Consider the following 22,255-nt stretch of genomic DNA (forward strand, 5'->3'; position numbering starts at 1 on the left):
TTTACCTTGCCAATACCGAGCCTGCCTTGCGAACTTCTTCCAATCCACTAGGGAGATCAGATTCTAAAAAGTCTGCTTTTGATTTCTTGACGGCAAAGCGGTCGCAAAGTGAGGACACTCTTTTCATTCGAACCTGCTTTAGTCGAGGTGTTGCTTCTGGTGGAGATAGTGGAGCAGCCACGGTTTCTGGTTCAACAAGTAGATCTTGAGGTAAAACGACTGAACTGATGGGTTCGGGTAACACAGGGCTGAGTACATGGGAAACGGTCTTGTTGGGGTCGTAATAACCAGCCATAGCTTGATTGATGATAGCTTGGGCACTCTCTGCCTGATATGCATCCGAGGACTTTGTCACCTGACCTGCAGACTGCTTGCTTGAGGGGCCAGATTTGGTCCTCCTAGGTGTGGAAGACTCCTTCTTATTCCTTGGTTTCTTCGGCCCTGCTGTGGATCCATCTGCAGGAGCTTTGGCATTCCTTCGTGGCTTCTTCGCATCTGCTGGTAATGATGCAGTTTCGTTGCTATTAGTAGTGAGTAGCTGGGTAATGGTGTTAGAGGTCTGTGCCAACGGGGTCACAATTTGGGGGAGTTGGTTTTGAATGGCGCTCCCTGCAGACGCCTGCAAGTTGCCAGCCGCAGCAAGCGTTGCTGACAAAGCATTGCTTTGCAAGAGACTGGCAATCTGGGTGACACAATTGAAAGAAGACGAATTTGGTGTTGGCAGCTGGAAGGTGTTGCTTTGAGGGTTCTTAACAAAAATCTGACCAAGTCGGTTAACAAGTAACACATGTGGGGTGGGATCAACGTTGGGTCCACCCACTTCCTTTACAGTGAGAATAGCGTGGCCTGGTAACGCTTGGGTCACTAACTGTTGTTGGGGTTCAATTGCTGATCTGGGGGTGGAAAAATTTATGGAAATGGTCCTTCCCAAGCCAGTTTCTCCTTGCGTAGGCATAGTGTTGTACCCATTAATGACGCCTGGAGCAGAGGCTGGTTGAGTGGCAGAAGGCATGGGTTTACACTGATCTGATGGTTGGGAGGTTAGAGAAGGGCACGAGGAAACTACGCCAACTGTTGTAGAGCCGATGGGCTCAGAGTAAGTGGGGTAAAATGGGACAGACACTGTACCTGACACTGGCCCTTGGGTCCCTAGGGGCACACCAGTGGCTGATGGCACAGAGAGCATTGACTCTGGATTCTGTGGCGAATCTGTGGGAACACAAGGCATTGCCCCTCCAGGAACTGAAGGGGCTGGTTGCCTTGAGACTGTAGATGGATGTAGTTTGGTTCTAAAAGTCTCCATGGGAGGTAAGAGCATCTTACCCCCAGGAGCTTGGACAGGGTACAAGGAGGACAGAGGTTCAACAGATGTGGTAGATTTGGCTAACACTGTAGTTTGTTGCTGAATTCCATTAACTGGGCAGAAAGTAAGAATACCAGGAGTACCTTCTTGCAAGTGGTTTGGATAAACTGTAGACACATCCATAGAAGACACAAAGTGCCCACTACTAGGATCCAAGATTATTTCCTTTGCCCCTTGTGTGTCAATTGAAGAATCTTCCTGAACTGGGACCAGTTCTGTGAAACATGCACTGGGTGAGGGTGGATCGCATCTCTCAAGGATCAAGGGTGTCTCTGGCTCAAAAACTAAACTAGATTCTTGGTAATCTTTACTGTATTCAGAAAATGCTGCATTTGTAGATTTTGGGTCGAGAAAATTATTCAAAGTGTCTTGTGGAGGAAAAACTAGCAAAGAATTTGACTGCAATGCTTGTGGTACACCAAAATAGTTTAAATCAACAACCGCCTCTAAGCAGGGAGAGTCAACAGAGTTTGAAGAAATGTTAGAGACCGTACTTGTAAAGAAACCCTTGCTAGCTGCCTGTTCATGTGGTTGAGAATTGAATGATTTGTGTGGCTTTTGGGCCTGATTCGATTTCTTCAAGCTCTGGCTATCACTATTAGCTATGCTTGTATCACTCTCTGTCCCATCGTCTATACCATCAAGTTGGGAAATCTGCCTCAAAGATGGAGATGTAGGCGTTTGGGAGGCATCTCTTGGCGGCTTGCATGTGACTACAGTGCGAGAGAAATCAAAGTAGTTCTCCATATCCTCATCGGAAGAACTATTATCCCAGTCTTGCCTACAAGGGTCAACACTACAAGACAATCTTGGAGTGGACATTATGGATTTCTTCTCCCCCGGGTCCCAAAAGTCCTCTTGGCTTTCTTCACCAACTACAATTTGAGCACTGCAGTTCATAGCTACTCCATCACTCAGCACTGTTTCTTCAATTTCAAGCTCTGTTTTTAGCTCAGGTGCCACGGTCAGATCTGCCTCTAAGTGGAACGAAGAATAAGGGAAATCCTCATCTCTTATAAGATGATTAGCTTTTGGTGTACCCAAAGAGTCTCCTAAAGGTAAGGCACCATTTTCTGCTGGATGCTCTTGTGGTGAGGCTATGAAATTGTGTGGAAGTTCTACAGAGTCCAAAGGATTAAACTCAAAAGGCCGTGGTCTTGTGTTGAGATGTGTGGGAGAACTGAGTACTCGGTTGGTGCAAGGGGTGCCTCCAATGCCACCTTGCCGTGTGGACTGAGAAAACAGTCCTGAGGTAGAATGAGGCATCATTATTCCAGAACCCCAGACTGAGGAAGCACTTCGACCAACAGGACGAGCTGATGAAGAGGTCAGCAGGTTTTCAGTAGCACCAAGAGGGAAAATTGGGGAGGTAGGTTGGGAGGTTTTTGGGTGGTGGGATCCACCTGCTCTAGATGTCATTGGGCCTGCTGGGGATCCGAGAGTAGGGGAGGTCATGTGACTGCGGGTACCGCTGTTCTGGGAGTGTGGGCTGTGCCGTCGTGGCCTTCGAGTGTCATCCAGATCACTAATTGTCAAGATGTGGTGAGGCTTGGATGGGGCAGCTCCTGGTAAAAGAAAAATATTATTTGATGCTTCAAATTATAAATGACGCTGTCATGGTCTATCACTGTTGTTTATCTGTATTACCTGGAGAAGGCAGTGGTCTGGAAAGTCCTCCAGCGGGTCTCCTGTTCTGAGCGTACGAAGGGATTTTGGGGCGAGCGCCAAGGTCCGGTTTGGCAAAGATGGCATTTGTTTCAGTGGAATTTGTCAGGGTCAATTCCATAACCCGTGCTTCAGAGTCTAATGGAAATATAAAATGGAAAAATAATTTGAATATAATTTCCAGATATTTTCAATCCTTCACTCTATAACAATATTATTATAATGTACGCACCTGACTGGGGACATGGACTGTGGGCAATTGTACAATTTTCTCCCTGATCGGGCAGATCTTCCACTGGCTTTTCCTGAACTGGTGGTTGGACATCCCTAACACGAAATGTATATTTGCAGCGGCGAAGGGGGTTTACAGTACTCCAATACCAGCGAGAGCATCTAAGAAAAAAAACCTAAGTCTTTAGTAATGTGAAGTAGCCAAAACTGAAAGTGCATTACATCCATTACATATGACAGGGCATATTATCATGCTATTATTTCTTTAAACAAGGGATATTAAATATGGTACAGAGCATCCAGAGACTTTTACTTTTAAATCATGTATTTCTGACTCAAATCAGAAATCAAAAGGAGGTATTTTAATGCTGACCAGGCTGTGTGAATAAGAAAAACAAAACAAAGATAAATGCTACAGTTCATTTCTGCCACACAGTACTCCCAACAAACTTGTTTGGTTTCACAGAGTGAACTCATTCAACGCTTTTGTAACCAGTTCTGATATAATCTGCCCTGATAATAAACTTTTGCCATGACGATGAGGTAAAACAGTCACGCATTAAACTTCAGTGAACCACAGCATTCATGTGTTCGAAAGTTTAGGGTCATTTACATCTTAGTCGTGCTGAATGTAGGGATGTTCCCTTGGCATTTTATCACGAACCCGGAGATGTTTTTAAACAGTTTACAAACGTCTCATGATATCAAAAGTTACTTACTGGTAACCCACAGGGAAAAGTTTGCCATGACAAGCCGATAATTCGCTAAGCTTTCCCAGCTTTTCGACTAACAAAGAACCTGCAAAAAAACAGAATAATTTTAATTGTAAATATAATTGTATGCAATTATTAGGCAAGATTCTTTCTATATAACTTAAAAAACCAACCTATCATTAAATTGATCGATTCCGGTTCTAATCCAGTCAAAAACTTCCTGCGAAGACTTATCCCTTCAAAATCCACATAAACTCTCCGGGGCACTTCAAACCCTTGACCACTGATGATCTTGGGTAAGAAGAAACACAAAGTGTTCTTTAAAACAATCATACAATGTGCAGATAAACAGAGTGTTTCTTGACAAAATAGCACATACTTTTCCACTTATGAGTTCACGGTGCTTGTGACAGAACACTCTCTTATCATCCTGGAAGACGCAGTTGCGGTAGCGGGCACACATGAAGTGGTAGTTGCTCTGGCATGAACCTAGACAACAACCCACCGTCGCCCCAGTTCGGTTACACCGCTCACAACGCTACAACAGGAAAAGATGGAAATTTCGCTAAATCAAACATAAGTCACGGAATCAGAGGTTTATACTACAGATACAAAGAAATATTTATTGGCAACTATTCGGCATCGGTCGGTAAAAGCAATTTCGTTAGTTTAAAAACAGACAATAAAAATGGCCATTATATCCTTTCAATCAAATGAGGACAGGAAAATGCAATGAATTTGATCTCTGTATATGGAAAATGTTAAGATCACCAGTTTGATGTTCAATATTAATAGTCAATATATGAATTAATAACGTTAAGAAATATACATCGAATCTACAGAATTGGTATCGGCAGATATTACGCAGAACAATCGGATATCGGTATAAGTTACGACATTTGGAATCAGTGCATCTCTAGTTTACACACATTAAAATACTTCTATATCATAATGTCATACGTTTTTTGAAAGTCCATTAACCCATGTTCTTTAAACTAAATATGTAAAGTTTGTAGATATTATTAATAGGGGTGGCAATGATATTTCGAGGAATAACATATCGATACCAAACCTTTAAAATACGTATCACAGAGCTACTGTCAACTCTGATTTGTTGAAGACGCCCATTCGTGTCAACATGTCTTTGGCTTATTTGTGTTTTTACTGCTTCAAAGAGTCATTTCTTAGGGGTTATTGTTGTCTAACCCTTATTATTTTGTCAATTATGTTAAAGTTCAGTATTCTTTTCAAACCGATACATTTTTTATAAATTCACATCCAGAAGATTCACTTCAACCTCAAATTCTACCCACATTTTTTCATGTTTCGGAAATAAATCACTTGTTTCTGAATATCATACTTTATAAACAATTATAATCGTGAACGAAGTATCGCGTGTATCAAAGCGTGTGCAGAGTGTGTAGTTCCACTCTTTCCTAATTAGAAATGAAATCAGAGTAATCACGAGACTGAAAACAAACCATTAGACGACCTCGCGCTACAGCACTGTGGGCATGCAGAAGCGAGCCGTTATCTTCCTCAAACACCTCCGCAGACCACATGGCACAGTTCACATGAGCCCACTCGTTCTGCCCCAGATAAAGCAATCTCCCTGCATCCTGGGAAGAGAAAAACACATCCCATCAGACATGAGTCACGCATGCTGTCATTTCAGTGCAATGCAATACATGATCCTAGTATGTAACCATTAGGTAATACATTCTTAAAAAACACCCCAATGAAGAGAATGTCTTATTAATGTGACGTTCAAATGAATGAGCTCTTAATGTTCTTACACTGGCCTTTGCATCACCATATTTTTGGCACAGAGCGCACTGCCTTTCGTCGTCTTTCGACCAGCCAGTGTCCGGGTCTGCTTTCATGGGTCGACCTTTCTTCCCTGGGAAAAAAACACCACAATGGCGATTTAATGTGACATGTGTCCGGCTCATACCTATGACTATTGACAATCTATATATACACTTCTAATGTTGAATTACCTTTCAGCCTCAGTCGTATCTCCCTCATGTCCATATAGCAACTCCTGCTGGTGTTGTGGGCCAAAGGTGTGGAAAGATCAGCTTCTTCTCCCATTTTCATCTCAACGTGGCTTTCGGTCAGCTGCGGTGCGTCATCCTCAGTGTCTTTCTCACGCCATTGTGCATAAACGTGTTCGTAGTTTGGAGGCATCACGGCGTGTGAAAGCATACCACTAAAACAAAGGCGACGACAACGGAGCTTAAGTGATGATCAAAGACGATGGTTCATTTACAGGAGCATACATTTTTATTTTCCAAGGAGCACAAACACGAAAATCACATAAAAGGAGGCACGCTTACGCTGGCAGATGTGTATAGCGTGGATCCCACACTTTAGGGTCTTGACTGTTGAACCAACTATAAACTTCCTCTAACAGCTAAAAAGGATTGAAAAGTACATTTTAAAACCACTGCGTCATAAAAATAAGTAAAGCTCAGATCATATCTACCCCCAAACAGTGAGGAACAGGAGACAGCTGTTGCAACATCTGCACCCCATTGTCAAATACCAACTTAATCCATAATCATTTCCTAACAATGACTCAATAACAATACGCAATAATATATGCAAGATTCTGACCGTCAGATAGTAGGAGCGGGCCAGGGCAGTGGGTCTTTGGTCCTCTGGCAGGCCTTTCTCTTCCTCGAGGTTACGGCAGATTACTTTTACCACATCTTCATGGAAAGACTTCTGCTCAGCAAAACCATAAAAACAAAATTCCATTAAAAAACGTATACTCTTCTGGATCACAAAATGAGTCAGTTAAATATTAAATCCTAAATCAACGTATGCATCTCTCAACCTAAAATTAAGAAGTAAAACTGCTAATGTAAGGAGCTGGCGACCTCGGCACATGTGCCGCTATTGGCATCAAGTGAGCGTGAAGAACGTGCATTTCTGTTACTGACTTTGTTTTTAAGTCTCTCATATCACAAATCTAAATGACCTATTACAGTTCCTTTCCAAGCCATGGTTAACTTCTCTAAAATAAGCTGTTTGAAAAGCCAAAACTGAACCGCGAAATGCGGACAGACTATCTGTGAGATGAATTATAGCCCAAATTACAGCATTCGATCCAAAAGTGACTCACAATTGTGTTTCCTCTATATTCACTTAAAGGAATACTTGCCGTCATAATTTATTCACAAAGATAATTGGAAGAATGCTTATGACCAAACAGTTCCTGATAACCATTGACCAACATCGTAGGAAAAAACACACACTGGTATTCAAACGTGCATCAGAACTGTTTGTTGTCCCACATTTTCCAAAATGTCGTCCAAATTTACTGAATTGTCTACTTAAGATGCTAACCAGGGATGTGTACAAGCCTTCCTCAAACTTCATTCCAACGGCATTAAAGTCACACACAGCCTCAGTGTCTGGAGAACCCATTGCAGCACACTACGAGACAAAATAATCAAAGGTTAATAAGGTTCTGTATATATAAGGTTCTGTATACAGTTTCATGCTTCACATCAATTCATTAAGTGTGTCAATAATTCAAAAAGCACAACAGATTTGCTGTGCACTTTCGGTTAACACTAAGTAGTCACTAGTATATATAAACATGATTTGAAGTGATATTTTCAGACTAAAAACTAAATAAGAGTTTTCTACAAAAGACACGGACCCCCTTGCAGGTGACCAGGTGTTTGGTGAGGCTGGAGCTCATTAGGCAAGACAGCAATTTCTCCAAACCGGCCCTGAGCTCCTGGTGGAGCACCTCCTTCCAGCCGGCTTCGCCGACCTCTCCGTCGGGCTGGGCTTGTAAGCACGGCTGACAGCAGTACACCACACTCTCGGGCAGACTGGACAAGATTTCATACAAGTCATCTGTGTGAAAATTCAGCATTAGACATTAGTCAGCAGATATAAGAAATGTTTCCTAATGGTGACTAAAAATCACATTTCACAACTTCTTCATCAGATCTATGTGACCGCACATGAACTCCCTAAATAAAAAAAACATGAGGCGTGTAAGAAATACGCTACCGGCAAAACGTTTAGAATCACTCTTTGTTCATATTTTCCACGGTTTGGATAGAATAGTTTTAAACCCATCGAAACCATGAAATAACACAAATGTAGCTGTGGGAATTTTTGCGAATAAAAGGCATCCAACATAAATGAAGTCTTCAATTTGAGCATTTTTAAAGTGGCCATACTTTGACTAGAATCGTTCACTTTCATTTTATCATCCAGCTTCTTGAGGTCTCGACCTGGGACGCTTTTTGTGCAAAACTGAAGGAATTTCAGTACTTATTGATTGCTTTTTATTGATTAAGTGGTCCAAATAATCCATTGTAAATATATGATTAAGATTATTTATTTCTAGTAAAATCTATATTTATAATCTAGATATGAAATATATTCTGATAAATATGTTGCCACAATTATATTTTCGTCAACAATATTTATTTAAAACATTGAAACGCACACATTCAGATTAATACATTTTTTAAGATCATGAGAATTTTTTTCAAGTAATCTTAAACTTTTGATTTTGTTTTTCAAAACATGTATCTATGAATAGGAGTAAAAGTACATACTTTAGTACTAAATCTATTGGGGCACCCGCGGTGTATGTAGATAGAAATAGCTCATTCTCAGATAATAAAAACAGAAGGCTTGTTCATTCTTAGTTCATGTTATCCAATGCATTAACAATCATTAACAAATACAATCTTTTTGTAAAGCGCTACCCCTAAATATACTGCATACATATGTTGGTGAACAAAAGTGACAAGATTCGGGTGGCCAAACTGATCACACCATCTCTCCATCTGTATAAAGACGGATGTTTCCTGGTTTGTTCACTCACCTGTCAGACATTCACATTTAGCGTGGACCCAGTGGTTACATGTGGAACACTGCATCATCTGACTGTCATAGTCATTATCTTCATAACACTTGAAGCACATGGTGCAGTAGTTTCCTATAAAACATACATCGATCAAAGACATGTTTTGACGTTTTTAACACCTAAAGGTCAGCGACAGGCAGAAATGAGACGACGACACTTCTGTCTAGGTTTGGGGACATTTTGAAACCACTACAAAATAATGTGCTACGGCTCAATTTCATTGTGTGACAAAATGGTTTTTGTGGTACAATTTAATGAGCCAAAGTTAACTTCTGTCTTGCTTTTGGCAATCGGCAAGCTAAACAAAAAAAACTAAATATGTCTAATAGTTGGTGCTTTTATTATAATGCCTCCTTTGAAGGTATATTTATTTGCAAAAAGTATATTTATATCCTACAAGCACTCAGAAGACCAAGTTTCATTATGCTGACTCAATGAAGCATGCATCCTTTGTCGTCTCCTATATTTCGAGTTTAGTTTGTGCCATCTGTCATTACTTCTATCAAGCTTATCTTTTCACCAACATAGACCAACAACTTCAAGATAAAAGTCAAAGGTGAAGGCTTTAATTAACCAGCCATAGCATAACCTTTGTTTGGAATCGTTGCATCATAACTTGGATATGTGCTAGAAGTCCTGAGCTACTCTGACTGTATAGGACATCATAAGGTCCTGATGCGGCTTGTGAAAGAATTAAATCAATAACAGCTTTATACAAGAATTTTGCCATTAGATCAGTAAGAAGCATCACCTTGATCGAATAACCGCGTGCAGTCGGGACACAGACCCTTGTCGTGATTCCACTCCGTGTCCCAGCTTTTCCCTGGAGTCACTCCACAACTTTTACACCTGATACAGGTCATACACACCTGAAAACAACAAACGGTACCTTTAAATTAGTATTAAAAATGTGACTTATGATACTTATTTTAGCTAAGAAAGTGTTCAAAAACAAATCTCCGGACGTCTTTTCATAACTTCCAAAACATGTAGACGCAAAGACGTTTGGAAAGTTTGTGGGCATCATTTTATATTCGTAATGTTTTTGGGAATATTATTATTTTCCAACTGGCTATAAATGACATGGCATTTCCTCCACAAGTTGCAGAGGGTTCAAATGTCAGCTACCCTTGACATGCCATAAATGTAGTCAGCTTCCTGTGTGCCAAGGAAAGTACCCATGCGGCTCAACTTACCCACGGCTTCTTACGTTTGTTGGGTTTGGGGTAGTTAGGGCCGAGACATGCGGGGTGGTAACAATTCTGACACTTTTCACACTCCAGTAGAGGCTGTATTGAAATTAAGAATAGAAAACTGATTACTGACATCAATGCTGAGGCAGAACAATTCTGAAAACGTATTTCCATACCAAAACTACTCTATAGATCAAAATGCAAGATTACTGAGACACTTGCAAACTACCTTGGACTCTTTGTTCTTGCGTCCGCAGACCCTGCAGAACTTGCAGCGACGGCAACACCAGTTCTCCTTGTTCTCCTCCAAGGGACGCTCAGAAGGTTCCAAGCAGAACCGGTGAAATGGTTCACAGCATACTTGACAGTGCAGCATCTGCACAACAGCAACGCAAATTCACTTAGTATCAATTTGAACCAGTAGAACGTCACAGAAACAGATTTGGCCCTTTTTTCGAATTGCATTTGACAGTTTTTCCTGGATTTAGGTATGGCACATCAATTAATAGCAGTTAATCGGTTAATAGCAGTTAATCGAATAATCGCAATTAATCGGTTCGAAAATAAAATTCTGTGTTGAGATTAAAAAAGTGTGTATGGGCCATTCAAGCAAACTGCTGTCCCACATCAAAAAACACATTTATAAGGCATTCGAGTATTCAAATCTAATTTGTTTTATAAGATCCTTCTTTCATCTTTCGAAACCCACAATAATAATTATAAGATCAGTAAGCTTGATGTATACAAAAGTTACTTTCTAAATGTTCAAATCGTTTTGATGTTTTAAAAAAAAGTTAAGTAAACCATTTAGTTTTAATATTTGATAATATAATATATATTTTATTTGCAAAGGTTTTATGTAAAGAATGTGTTCTGGATTTTCATGTCTCTACCGAAACAAACTATTGGCCGAGACTGATTTTAGCCACACCCCTACATTTTTGATCAAGAATCATTACTGTGTCCTTCTCTCTAATATATAAGATCGGTCAAAAGTCTGAAAATCTGTGTGTAACTAAGAAACATCACTACCAAACATATTTTTTCTGCAATTAAGCAAACTGTTTTGGGCGCTATTCCATCAAATTTAGTTTGTATGGGTATTTATTTGTTTCTGTGATGGTTTATGCGTTTATTTGAGCTAGGCTTCAAAGTATAAAAAAAATTGTCACTACCAAAACAGTCACGACCGATGCATTTCACTTGGTCTCATAGTTTCGGTAGTGACAAAATGTGTTTCGGTAGTGAGAAAAAGGGGACATTTAATCTTTTATTTGGGAAAATCAACAAAAGTCAGTCCAGTTATGCAAATCAAAAGTATTTTAGTAGTGATAAAATATGTGCGCTGTAGGTTTTCTATTAGATCACAGGGTGTGACGGTTGCCGGAAACCCCAAACTTTTGAACTCGATAACGAATGCAGGGAGGAATGCGATTGCAAATTGACGGAGAGGAGAGGCTTCTGCCTGAAGCTGCGCGTGTGAGCGTCCTGCGTACAAAAGTTTTCTATCTTTCATCCTACTTGTAAGTCGCTTTGGATAAAATTGTCTGCCAAATGAATAAATGAAAATGTAAATATCTAGTAGGAAAACGCCCGCTCAGGAAGCTGCAGCAATTTCCACTACATCATCTTAAGAAACAGGTAGATCATATAAAGTATCCCACTGTAGTTTAAGAATAAGCGCAAGTCTCTTTCTCCCGATGAGTTTAGTGCGCGTAAAGGGAGTGGCGTGTAAATAAAGTAAAGTTATATTTTTGACAAGCAAACGACGCCACAGCGGATCTGTATAATAAACTGCAAATAAAATCCTGTTAAAATCGATGAAACGCGCACCGTTCAAGTGATCTGGCAGATTAATCCTTTTGGATAAATGCCCAATACACTACTACAACATTTGTAATGGTCTAACTGCAAAAATCGAATGGTTCACAATGGCATTTTAATGGAAACCATTATTTCTGTGATGGTTTCTTTTGGGGTTGTTGCATTTATAATCTGATCTCTTGTTTTCAATCTGTCATATACAGGTGTTATTTTGCTTCTTTATAAATAGTTTATATATATATATATATATATATATATATATATATATATATATATATATATATAAACTATATCTAACATATTTTACACATTATCTAATCTATCGTCAATGTACAGTATGGTGGCACTACAGTTCTTTAAATGGGTTTACAGTGGGGTGCGACCATGAAAAGGTTGGTAACCACTGTATTAAATATTTACTTTGTAAATGTTGCAACATAGTTAGTCATTTTTATCAAAAGGTTGAAAGTCTGATTCAGCTGTGCAAATTAAATACTGGGATCACCAAAACATTACCATCACTTCTAAAAATGTGAGTGTGTTAAAACCGAAACCTGGGATGTTTGGTCAAACATTACATATATTCAATTATGATGTTATGATAGTGTTTGGTTCACTGTATATAAAAACGAATGAATCCATTCCTTTAAAACTGGTATGATCAATCTTATGCCTTTTACAAAGAAACGAATTGCACTTGAAATATTGTTAAAAATGTAACCGATATTGATTTACATGTGGATTTTTTTTTTTTGCAAAAACATATTTAAAAAGTAGATTCAAACTAAATCTTAATAAGTAAATATAATCCTTCTTATTCATTTATATATTATTGCGTGTCGGTAGTGAAAACATTGGGGGAGAGGAAGATTGCAATCTTTCTTAAATTACAATACGAAAATTAACTGCACAATAACTAGAAATGTGTACCTTTGATATTATACTATTTGCTTACATACAAGAAATTCTGCGAAAAAACTAATTTTTTTTAAGATTTTGCACCAATTCTGTAGAATGGCTCATATATGAATGCACACACATAAATGTATAAACATACACATCACACATAATATACACACCCAAACTTTTTTAGTAGACTAATCGTGATTCATTTTTGATGTGTTGAAAGAGAAGTTGTTGGTGTAATGAAAGGCAGATGACAAACCTCATGTTGGCCTTTACTGGCACACAGCAGGCAGACGTACTGGGGCACGAGAGGAACAGAGGTGAGGACGCTTAGACCTCCTGTCACCCAAACGCTTTGAAGACTACAGTCCTCCTATTAAGAACGAAAGAGAAATGAGGAACATGACTGCATCTGTCCAGCCGATGTGCTTTCAAAAGAAGATCGAGTTTGATGATATAAACATCAATGGCTTCATAGTATTAGAAAGTACTTCACATCAGAACTGTTGCACACTGAAGAGAGCAACAAGACTCCCACAAAACAAGTGAAAAACAATGACTTCTTTTATGGACAGACAGGGAGGATAGCAACATCTTGATAGCAACACATGACTTGTAACCAGATGTCAAATAAAAAGAAAGCTAAATCTTTGTCTGATGCATTGTGGGCTGTTTTTGGATGTCTTCGATATGGTTGTATTTTGCACATGCAAGACTGAAGTGTTTTCCCGGTCATTAAAAAGAAAGGACATCAGTGCAGTAGTTTTATTATTGGTCGATTTAAACCTTTACAGTGATTTGTCCATTCGAAGTTTGTGTTGCCATCATGTGGCAAAAAAGCCCTTGATTTGCTTTCCTCAAACACGTCTCACTAATCCAAACTAAAAAAACACCTTGAAGATGTGTGCGATAGCGTCGAGAACATTACCTTGAAATCTACACAGATCTTGTGCGTGGGTTCCTCTGGCTCCGTCTCTCTTTCTGCAAATCCGTTTGCGAGGGCTGCCAAAACGCTGGGCGGTGTCTGTTCCAGAGGACTCTATGAAAGTAGAAACAACAGTTGTTTTCACTATTTCTGTGAGATGTTGGTTGAATGAGGATGGCTTTGATTCCACCTGAGGCTTGTACAATCTGAATACCTTCTCAGCTTTACGTCTGATGGGGGGAACCTTGTTGAAGCCAGGTCTGCGATGTCGCACTCCTTCGCCAAAGGCATCGCCGATAAAGTCGTCCAATGACACAAAGTCTGTGGTGCATTACAAACAAATAGAGTTAAAGCTTGGATAGAAACATAAATGGATAGATTAAATAAATGGAGAAAAGGTATATAGAAAACATGGAAAGTTAAATAACAAAATGAAGACCCCCATTACAAGTTGTTTACTTTTAAGGTGATGTTTGAAGAAGCCCCCCATCAACCTATATGATAGCATTAATGTTTCTACGAAAATAATATTATTATAAATAATCATTTTTATATTACTTAACATACATTTATGATCTACTTTTGCATATACAATTTGATATAGCAAAACAATTTGAATAATGAATAATATAAATAATGATACAACTTTACTATTATTTAAAGTTAAAATGTACTTTAAATAAAACCATCATCTTAAAATCTAAACGTGTAGCGCCCCCTGGTGGTAAATGGGGAAAAACCAAGGAAAAACACTCTTTAGTGGAAAAAAGATTGTGAACAAACAAATCAAAGGTTTAAGAGTTTGTATTTTTATTAGAATTTACTAGAAATAGAGGCCAACCAAACCCTGCTCCAACAGTACACCCATTCTTCATTGACAGTTAATGTTTAACCTGCGTTGCGAAGACCAGGAGTTCTCCTGCGTCCGGGAGAGGTGGAGTTCGAACCACCAATCCATTCCAAGTCGGAGTCATAATCCAGCAGGTCACAGTAGAAACGTGGTTTAACGTGCCGCCGTGGCTGCTTCCGCACAGATGGACTGTCACCCGGTGGAGTAGGGAACATTCGTCCGATTCCATCTGCGCCCTCGCCGTCTTCATTACTTGAGTGACCCGCACTGATTGATGAACGCCGCCTCTTCACATTCCCTATGAACAGTGAGGCGCTCATCAACAACTCGCTCGTCATAACAATGTCCAGAAATTTTAATTCTCTTACCTTTTTGAAGCTTCCCACTGAGTCTCTTGGCCTTCCGTTCTTCAACTGCATCGCATCGCTTGTATCTTCAATAAAAAGAGTTATTACATTTTCAGAAGGCTTTTAGGAGCATTGATCAATGTACATTACAGAGCTTATCTGTAAGAAATTCAAACCTGGCATGAGAAGAAACAGCATAGTGATACTTTAAACATACAAGTATTAGCACTCAATGATTCATAGTACACGGATGAGTGGTGTGTTATCAGTTTTAGTGGTTCTTTTGGAAGAATAACACACCTCTGCTTTGCAAGATCTGACCAATCAGAATCAAGCATTTCAGAGCCACGTAATAAACAACAAATACTTACACGCAACACTGGCGCTTCGTGTTGGGGCCGCCAAACTTGGGTTTGTCAAGGCAGTTCATGCACTTGCCGCAGTCCTCCTCGTGGAGGCATCCCTTACAGTCGCCACACCTTCGGTTTCGGTTGGCTAACAAATGAGCTCTACTTTTGCGGGACTTTGGTGTTCTGTGCTCTTGTATGACGGGGCTTTCTGGATCAGAGTGAGACTCCACACCTGCCATAAAAAAACATCGCAACCTCAATGCGCGACTTAAAAAGATCTAGATAACGTCGCCACATTAGCTCTCTTCCAATTCCTGACCAAAGGAACTGAACATTGAACAACATAGGTCTTTCCTGTAACAACGACAATAAGCGTTTGTGTAATCTCAAAGGTATGCAAGTCACAGTAACGTATTATACTAGTACTCAAGGGTTTGTATTATCTGTTTAACTTCTGTTTAAAGGGATACCTTTGAATAGTATCCCTTTTAGCACTTTTGCAGAGTATGTGTCTGTACCTTTCTCTGCAGGTGAAGGAGATATGTCTGATCTCTCGTGCAGGGGTAGAGCGCTCAGTCGCGGGATGTCATCAGGGACCATGGCACGAGGCTGCCCTAAAACCACAGCCGCTGCCCTGCAAACATGTTTGATGCGGGGTCCTCCTCTGGCAGGCTCCTTCGCGAAAGAATTCAGTTTGAAACAAAAACTCGTGAGAATGGCTCATTCATGATGCAAACATATGAGGTAATGCTGTACGCATTACAATGAAATAGCTGAAACATCTATTGTGAAAAAACAACAGTTTGTTCTGTTTTAAAAGGACGTGACGCACCTGCTCCGGAGACACGTCGGTCTTATTGGGACAGGCATTCTCACGACGCTCCTTTGGTTTTCGTCTCTGCCTCTTTGTTGCTGTGATTCTACCTTCCGGAAGGAGCTAAACAAAACAAGGTGTGATTACACATAACAGTAGAGGTCTTTGCACATACAATCTGAAATTTTCGTCTGCGCTTTTTATTATTTGGCTCTCGTTTGAACGCTGTCTCTGAATCGTCAAAACGCCTCTCAAAATGCTTGCTAAGGATGCGAAAAGCGCAGTCAATCGAACCCGGTCCAACTTTTTTTATGACGGACGAAAATATCGGAGGCAGTGTGTAAATGTGATTTATATTTTTTTAACCTCCCTTTTAATGGCACTTATTAAATCTGACCAAAAATTTGCTAGACTGAGCAAAATTGGTTGAAGCGAATGTCTCCGCGTATGGTTTTTGTAAAAATAAAACCTTGGGCTATTGGCATTTAATACACAACTATAATGATTTTAAATCATCAGCATTTCAGCTATAGCAAGAAAGAGGCTGATAAAACAAACCAATAATTCATATAATTCAGTTAATATTCGCCTCAAAAATTCATATTTGATATATAATAAAAATTTATGCGATATCAAAAAAGATAGTCATGATTTCTAATTTACATAAATGTGCTTTTATCCAATAAAAAAACCAACATCATAAAGGAAAAATACCTGTCTTAAAAAATTGCATTTGTATGATCTGTAGTTAAATGGATTTACCCCAGATGATTTCAGCTGTTTCTGTTGATCTATTTTGATGAGCTGGACCTTTGCTTTCTTAAGAAGGTTGAACATCCTCTTGTTAGCTCCTGTAAGGCGAGGCCGATGAGAGGCGACTTTCTCTTCAGCATCAACAACATTTTCAGAACCTTCCTCTTCCCGCAGACTCTTTGATTCTGTGAGATGCATTTTATCAAAATCTGAGATACAAAAAAGAAAGTAGGGTTAAGGGCATAACACCATTGACGACAACGTCAATCAATTTAATTTTGTCCTCTAATGTATAAATATGATGTTAACCTACCTTTACATTTATTGGGAAGCGAGATGTCTGTATGAATGGAGAATTCATCCGGCAGTTCATCCTCTTGGATGTGACTTGCCCTGTGTTGCGCTAGCAACTTGGAACTAAGAGCTCGGACACAGATGGAGACTTTGCGAACAACCCCAGGGGTGTTGAGATCCTCGATTTTAAGTTTAGCTTTTTCTTTCTTCATATTTTTGAGAGATTGAATTAAACTGGCACCCTCTTCCAACGCGATCTTCTGTGCCTTGGCAGGCGATGAAACAACCTTCTTCGTTTCTGTTGCCGGTGTCTTTTTACGATTCGTAAGACTCTGTTTGAGTTTTAGCTTCTTGTATAACTTTAATTTTGATGATTGCGCTTTAAACTTTGTGGATTTTTTCTTCTTTTGGAGCGGATCGAGAAATGCGTCCATTGGAAAATCTTTGGCAGATAACAAGGTCTCCAGCTCTTTGTCGAGGTCTTCATTGAAATTGAACACATCCTCGACGGCAGGCTCCAAAACGCCCCATTTGAAACCAGGATCTCTGAGAAGCGAGCGCCTTTTACCAGATGCCGTTTCCAGACTGAAATTCTCAGCGTCGGCCAGTTTAGGATCCGATTCCACAGTTGAAGACAAATCGAGATCGCTGGGACTTTCACCCAGATCATCCTCTTCATCCTGAGACAGAAGGGATTCAGGGTCACCTCTTTCACTAGAATCATGCCGCTTTGTTCTCGGTTGTAGTCCCAGCTTCTTTTGAGAGTTCCTGCGGGGCAGTTCCGACATACCAACATCATCCATGAACCTCTTCGGCGTCTTGATGACCCGCGAAGATCGGGCACTCACAACTGGCATGATGAAATGTCTGATGTTTTTCACAAACTTCATTTTGCTAGGCTGAACGTCTTGGTCTTCTGCTTTTTCATTCACAGAATCCACCTTGTCTGCCTGCTCGGAAATCTGCTCTTCGCTGGCGTTCTCCAGTTGCTTTGAAATGAGCTTGACTCTTTTTCTTTTAACTCCGATGGAACGAATTCGTTTCCTCTTGAACTTTGTTGAAAATAGTAGTTTGGGCTCACCGACATCTGTGCCAACCGTCGGAGGACAATCTTCAGTTACTGCACTAACTGACTCCTTCTCAAGTCTCATTCTAGGATTTTTTAACCTACGGCCGATCAAAGCCCTCCGTTTACGTCTGACATGTTTAATCCGCCGTCTCAAAGGACGAGGAACCTGCGGCTGATCTCTTTCCGAAGGCCCTAAAACCATCTCAGTTGGGGCTGATGTCTCCTCCACTTTAATCTCGCGCTGGCTTTCAGTCACTTCGAGTGAAAGATTGGTTGGTGTTGCTTCAACAGTTTGTTCAGTTGTCTGTGGCTCAGCTGCTTCGGGTATCTGTGATTCTGTTCTTAATGGAGTCGAACGTCTTCCTCCTCTTTTATGCTCAACTTCACGCGACTGGATTTTTGGTTCTACAGGCCCTGGCACTTCCGTGGGCAATACTAGCGTTTCGTCCACCTGAGTCTCAACTTCAGCTGCGATTTCAGAAGCGTTGTTGTCATTCGACAGATTTGTTTTACACCTCCGTCTGTAAATGGTCCAGTGTTTGTGTTTTCCACGCTTCTTCCGGCCAGTGTTTTGGCGTAGCCTGTTCCTTCTTTTGTGGGCAGGGGCGGCTCTGATTTTCAACACGTTCTCCACCATCTCTGGATTCTCTTCAACTTTTGCAGGGAGTTCCATTATTTCAGGTGACGTTGTGACTTGTTGAATCAAGAAGGATTGCTTCAAACTGTTGTTTTTGCCGGGCGAGGACACAACCTTTATTTGAAGCGGAGGAACAATGTCCCTACTCGTCATATCGTCGGGGTCTGTCTGAGTGGATTCTTCTGGATGTGCTTGTGTAGTTGTTTCAGACCTTTCAAGGACCACCACGTTTTCCTCATTTGATGTTTTCTCAACTTCCTCAAATGTTGTTAAACTCTCTGGGTTTTCAGAAATTGTGGTGTTCGGAGTTTCCTCCGAGATTTGCTGCACCTGTGTGTCCGTCTCCGACGTCTTGGAAAGTGTGGATTCTGCTTCTGTAGAAATGTTTTCGCCCTCAACAGGTTCAGCAGGAGGTTCTGCTTCTTTGATGGGGCTTTCTTGCGTTTTACATGGATTGTCTTGAGTGTCTTTGCTTTTGCTTTTAACCAGTGTTAGAGTCCAAACAATCTTGCAGCGTTTCTTGCGAGATCTAGGATGTCGTATCCTGGTCAGCTTCAAACCTGGAATTCCGACGAATTCACTGTTGAAAAAGAGCTTCTCATCAGCAGGAACCACGGCTGATTCCTGATTACTTTCAGACTCCTTGTGGTTCTTCTTTTTTTTCTTCTTCTTCTTCTTTTTCTTTTTCGAGGGTGACCTGGATTCTTCAACAGTTGAGACTTCCAACAATGATTCGGCCAAACTCGGGTTCATAGACTCCTGTACAGAAGTGGATGACCTTTTGTGTTGTCTCCGAATCACAAGCTTATTTACTTCAGCGCTGTCTTGTGCTGGTTGTTCCTCAGTGATTGGCTCTGTACTTTCATCTCCCAGTAAGTTCTGAGGCTTTCTCGTTGATTTTCTCAACTTCGGTCTTTGGTCTTCTGCCTCGGGATCTGTTTGTGGAGCACATTCTGGTTTCTTGTCTGCGGATCTTCCTCGTCTTCTCGTACAAGTCTCCTTTTTTGGCTCACCTGCACTGTTTTCAATGGCTGGTACGGCGGCCTTTAATTTCACATGAGCACTTGAGATTTGCGCACATTGATCCTCTGTGACTTCAGATTTGAATTTGATTCCCTTCCGTTTTTTACCAGATTTCTGTTGTGAGGAGGGGACTGTAGTCTTTTTAGTCACCAGCTTGATGGTGATCCTCGGAGTTGACTGAGGTTCTTGTTTCGCCGACCCTCTTTTTCTTCTGGTTTTGGAGGATTTTTTGGATCCTTCAGCACCTCCGACACCATCATCTACCACAGGGTCCTTTAGAGGCTCTTGACTGTGTAGTTGCTCAGCAGAATCATTTGGAGAATCGTGTGGACCTGTGTTTTTTAATGCAGCCGTTGCAGGAGGTGGCCTTTGACGTATCCTCTTTGACTTCCCTGGAGCACAATCACCTGGATGCAAATAAAAATAAATGACTTACATTAGATTTAAATGATCATTTAAGACAATGCACGTGAATTATCAACTAGTCTAAACTAAATTAGGGTATACATAAATTCTATACATGAAATACAGAAATACTAAAAAAGTTCTAAAACACATAGCTTAAATCACATGTAGGATCAAAATATACTAAGCAAACGCAATTAAATGAAACTAATGAAGAGTATCTTAAGTGCATCTAAAGCCACACTTACGTTTCCATGGATTTCGTCCAGGGCAAACTGGGGCGCTGAAGTCTTCCTTTTCAACTTTAAAGCCTTTGAATTCAGCTCCCTGTAAATCAAAAGAAGTGAGCTTAAACACATTTTAAGTAAATGTTTATCTAGTGTTATTCTTTAGATGAAGCACAATGAGTAAACATAAATGAATGTAGGCATAAACAATGTGGCACGCTCTTTTACAGAATTTAAATAGCATTACGCAGACAAAAATATAGAATTACCGTAAATATAGTTTTTTTTGTTATCTTAAATGGATTTTCTTGTTCTGTTTTAAGTTTTTAAAAAAAAGGGAGCGACAGAATATTAGAGATAAAAATGTGCTCTCTTTAAGGCTGATTCTTTAGAAAGAGGACCACGCAATGAAACATTACACAAGAATGCATTTTAAGTTTATGCCTAGAAGAATTCAGCATAAAGACACATCGCTGAAGGTGACGTCAGGTAAGCATCTTTTGAGAAATCTCTTGTTAACAACATAACACATGTAAACAGAATGCAGTAATGACAGAGATTTGAAGGGAGATCAAGACGCCGTCATTCTTGTTCCAACATTAATGGTGTAAGAGTTGTGTACTATGGCTCCCCGAACTCTGTGTAAGTCGCTTTGGATAAAAGCGTCTGCTAAATGACTAAATGTAAAGAGTTCACCACTAAGAAAATACATGTTAAAAACAAAGTTCACGCATTAAAATACGAACACAATAAATATCACACTGTATCAACGCCGAAACCGTTAAACCTTACAAATGTAAAACTGCAAACACTTTATAGACATGTAGAGGAAACCAGTAAACTTCAAACAGCTGATGACCCCAATTTTATTCAAAAGAACAAGAAAAACGTCTGACTTTGTCCTCAAGCTTTCAAAGTCCACAAAGCTTTGACCTTGATGTTCGAAGTATTCATTTTTTTCCATTTAAGTCGCATGCTTCTGCACACAGAAAGCCACACAAAGTTGCCATAGCGCATTTCCACCTCAGTGATATCTGACGCTTGGCAGCATACATGCAAAATAAAAGCGTTCCCACAAATGTGTCCAATGAATTCCCGTGTGCTTCTCATAAAATACATTTATTGCAAAACATTGCATATAGAGCGGACCGACAAAAAGCGATTTCTATCCAAAGTGAATATTTTGTGCCCAATTTCCTTAACTTTTTAGAAAATGTCCATTGCCTTGACTCGTCAAGACTTAAAGCACAACTTCGTTTGATCCACAACAGGTTCACCGGCATGCACACTGAGAAAAACGCATGCAACCTTTTAAAAACACCAACCCCTCAGGACGAGACCACATAAAACCGTGTTTGAGTCTTGCCATGACCCCTGATTTTCATTCATAGCTAACTAACATCATACTGCAGGTGACCCAAGCACACTGCATGGTCTCAAAAGCAATCTGTCACGAGAATCAAATCCAGCAAATAGCATGCATGTTCAAAAATGAGGAAAACATCCATATTCAAAACAAAACCCGCACCAATGACCTAAATAATGTACCACCTACAGTCGGGTGACTTAAGAAAGCGTAATGCAAACTCCATGACCCTGATGCCACCGTAAGCTACAATGCTACAGTAATTACCCCCTCCCCCTCCGCATTATAATGCAACGCTTTAATGCATACATATAATGCGGAAATAATGCGTTTAAAACGGCACGTATGAATGAACACAACCGGGATATTAAACAGCACCACCGCGGTCACGGCG

General features: G+C 40.2%; 1 protein-coding gene across 1 annotated transcript in view; it reads right to left on the bottom strand.

Annotated features, from left to right (window-relative positions):
- Positions 1 to 22,255, bottom strand: part of kmt2bb (lysine (K)-specific methyltransferase 2Bb) — a 33,793-nt gene that overhangs the window by 10,916 nt on the left and 622 nt on the right. The window contains exons 2-29 of the mRNA XM_079482282.1: positions 20,517 to 20,595; positions 17,154 to 20,270; positions 16,850 to 17,049; positions 16,106 to 16,210; positions 15,792 to 15,948; positions 15,295 to 15,505; positions 14,945 to 15,009; positions 14,620 to 14,874; positions 13,941 to 14,047; positions 13,730 to 13,840; positions 13,061 to 13,174; positions 10,301 to 10,447; positions 10,075 to 10,167; positions 9,630 to 9,747; positions 8,837 to 8,950; positions 7,646 to 7,848; positions 7,327 to 7,416; positions 6,592 to 6,702; positions 6,312 to 6,388; positions 5,973 to 6,184; positions 5,769 to 5,872; positions 5,454 to 5,591; positions 4,352 to 4,510; positions 4,146 to 4,263; positions 3,979 to 4,057; positions 3,261 to 3,421; positions 3,011 to 3,166; positions 6 to 2,928 (exon numbers count right to left, since the gene is read on the bottom strand). Of these exons, the coding sequence (XP_079338408.1) occupies positions 6 to 2,928; positions 3,011 to 3,166; positions 3,261 to 3,421; positions 3,979 to 4,057; positions 4,146 to 4,263; positions 4,352 to 4,510; positions 5,454 to 5,591; positions 5,769 to 5,872; positions 5,973 to 6,184; positions 6,312 to 6,388; positions 6,592 to 6,702; positions 7,327 to 7,416; positions 7,646 to 7,848; positions 8,837 to 8,950; positions 9,630 to 9,747; positions 10,075 to 10,167; positions 10,301 to 10,447; positions 13,061 to 13,174; positions 13,730 to 13,840; positions 13,941 to 14,047; positions 14,620 to 14,874; positions 14,945 to 15,009; positions 15,295 to 15,505; positions 15,792 to 15,948; positions 16,106 to 16,210; positions 16,850 to 17,049; positions 17,154 to 20,270; positions 20,517 to 20,595 (9,524 nt within the window). The remainder of the gene's footprint in view (positions 1 to 5; positions 2,929 to 3,010; positions 3,167 to 3,260; positions 3,422 to 3,978; positions 4,058 to 4,145; positions 4,264 to 4,351; positions 4,511 to 5,453; positions 5,592 to 5,768; positions 5,873 to 5,972; positions 6,185 to 6,311; positions 6,389 to 6,591; positions 6,703 to 7,326; positions 7,417 to 7,645; positions 7,849 to 8,836; positions 8,951 to 9,629; positions 9,748 to 10,074; positions 10,168 to 10,300; positions 10,448 to 13,060; positions 13,175 to 13,729; positions 13,841 to 13,940; positions 14,048 to 14,619; positions 14,875 to 14,944; positions 15,010 to 15,294; positions 15,506 to 15,791; positions 15,949 to 16,105; positions 16,211 to 16,849; positions 17,050 to 17,153; positions 20,271 to 20,516; positions 20,596 to 22,255) is intronic.

Source organism: Barbatula barbatula (genome assembly GCF_947034865.1).
Source record: "Barbatula barbatula genome assembly, chromosome: 19".
Classification (NCBI taxonomy): Eukaryota; Metazoa; Chordata; class Actinopteri; order Cypriniformes; family Nemacheilidae; genus Barbatula; species Barbatula barbatula.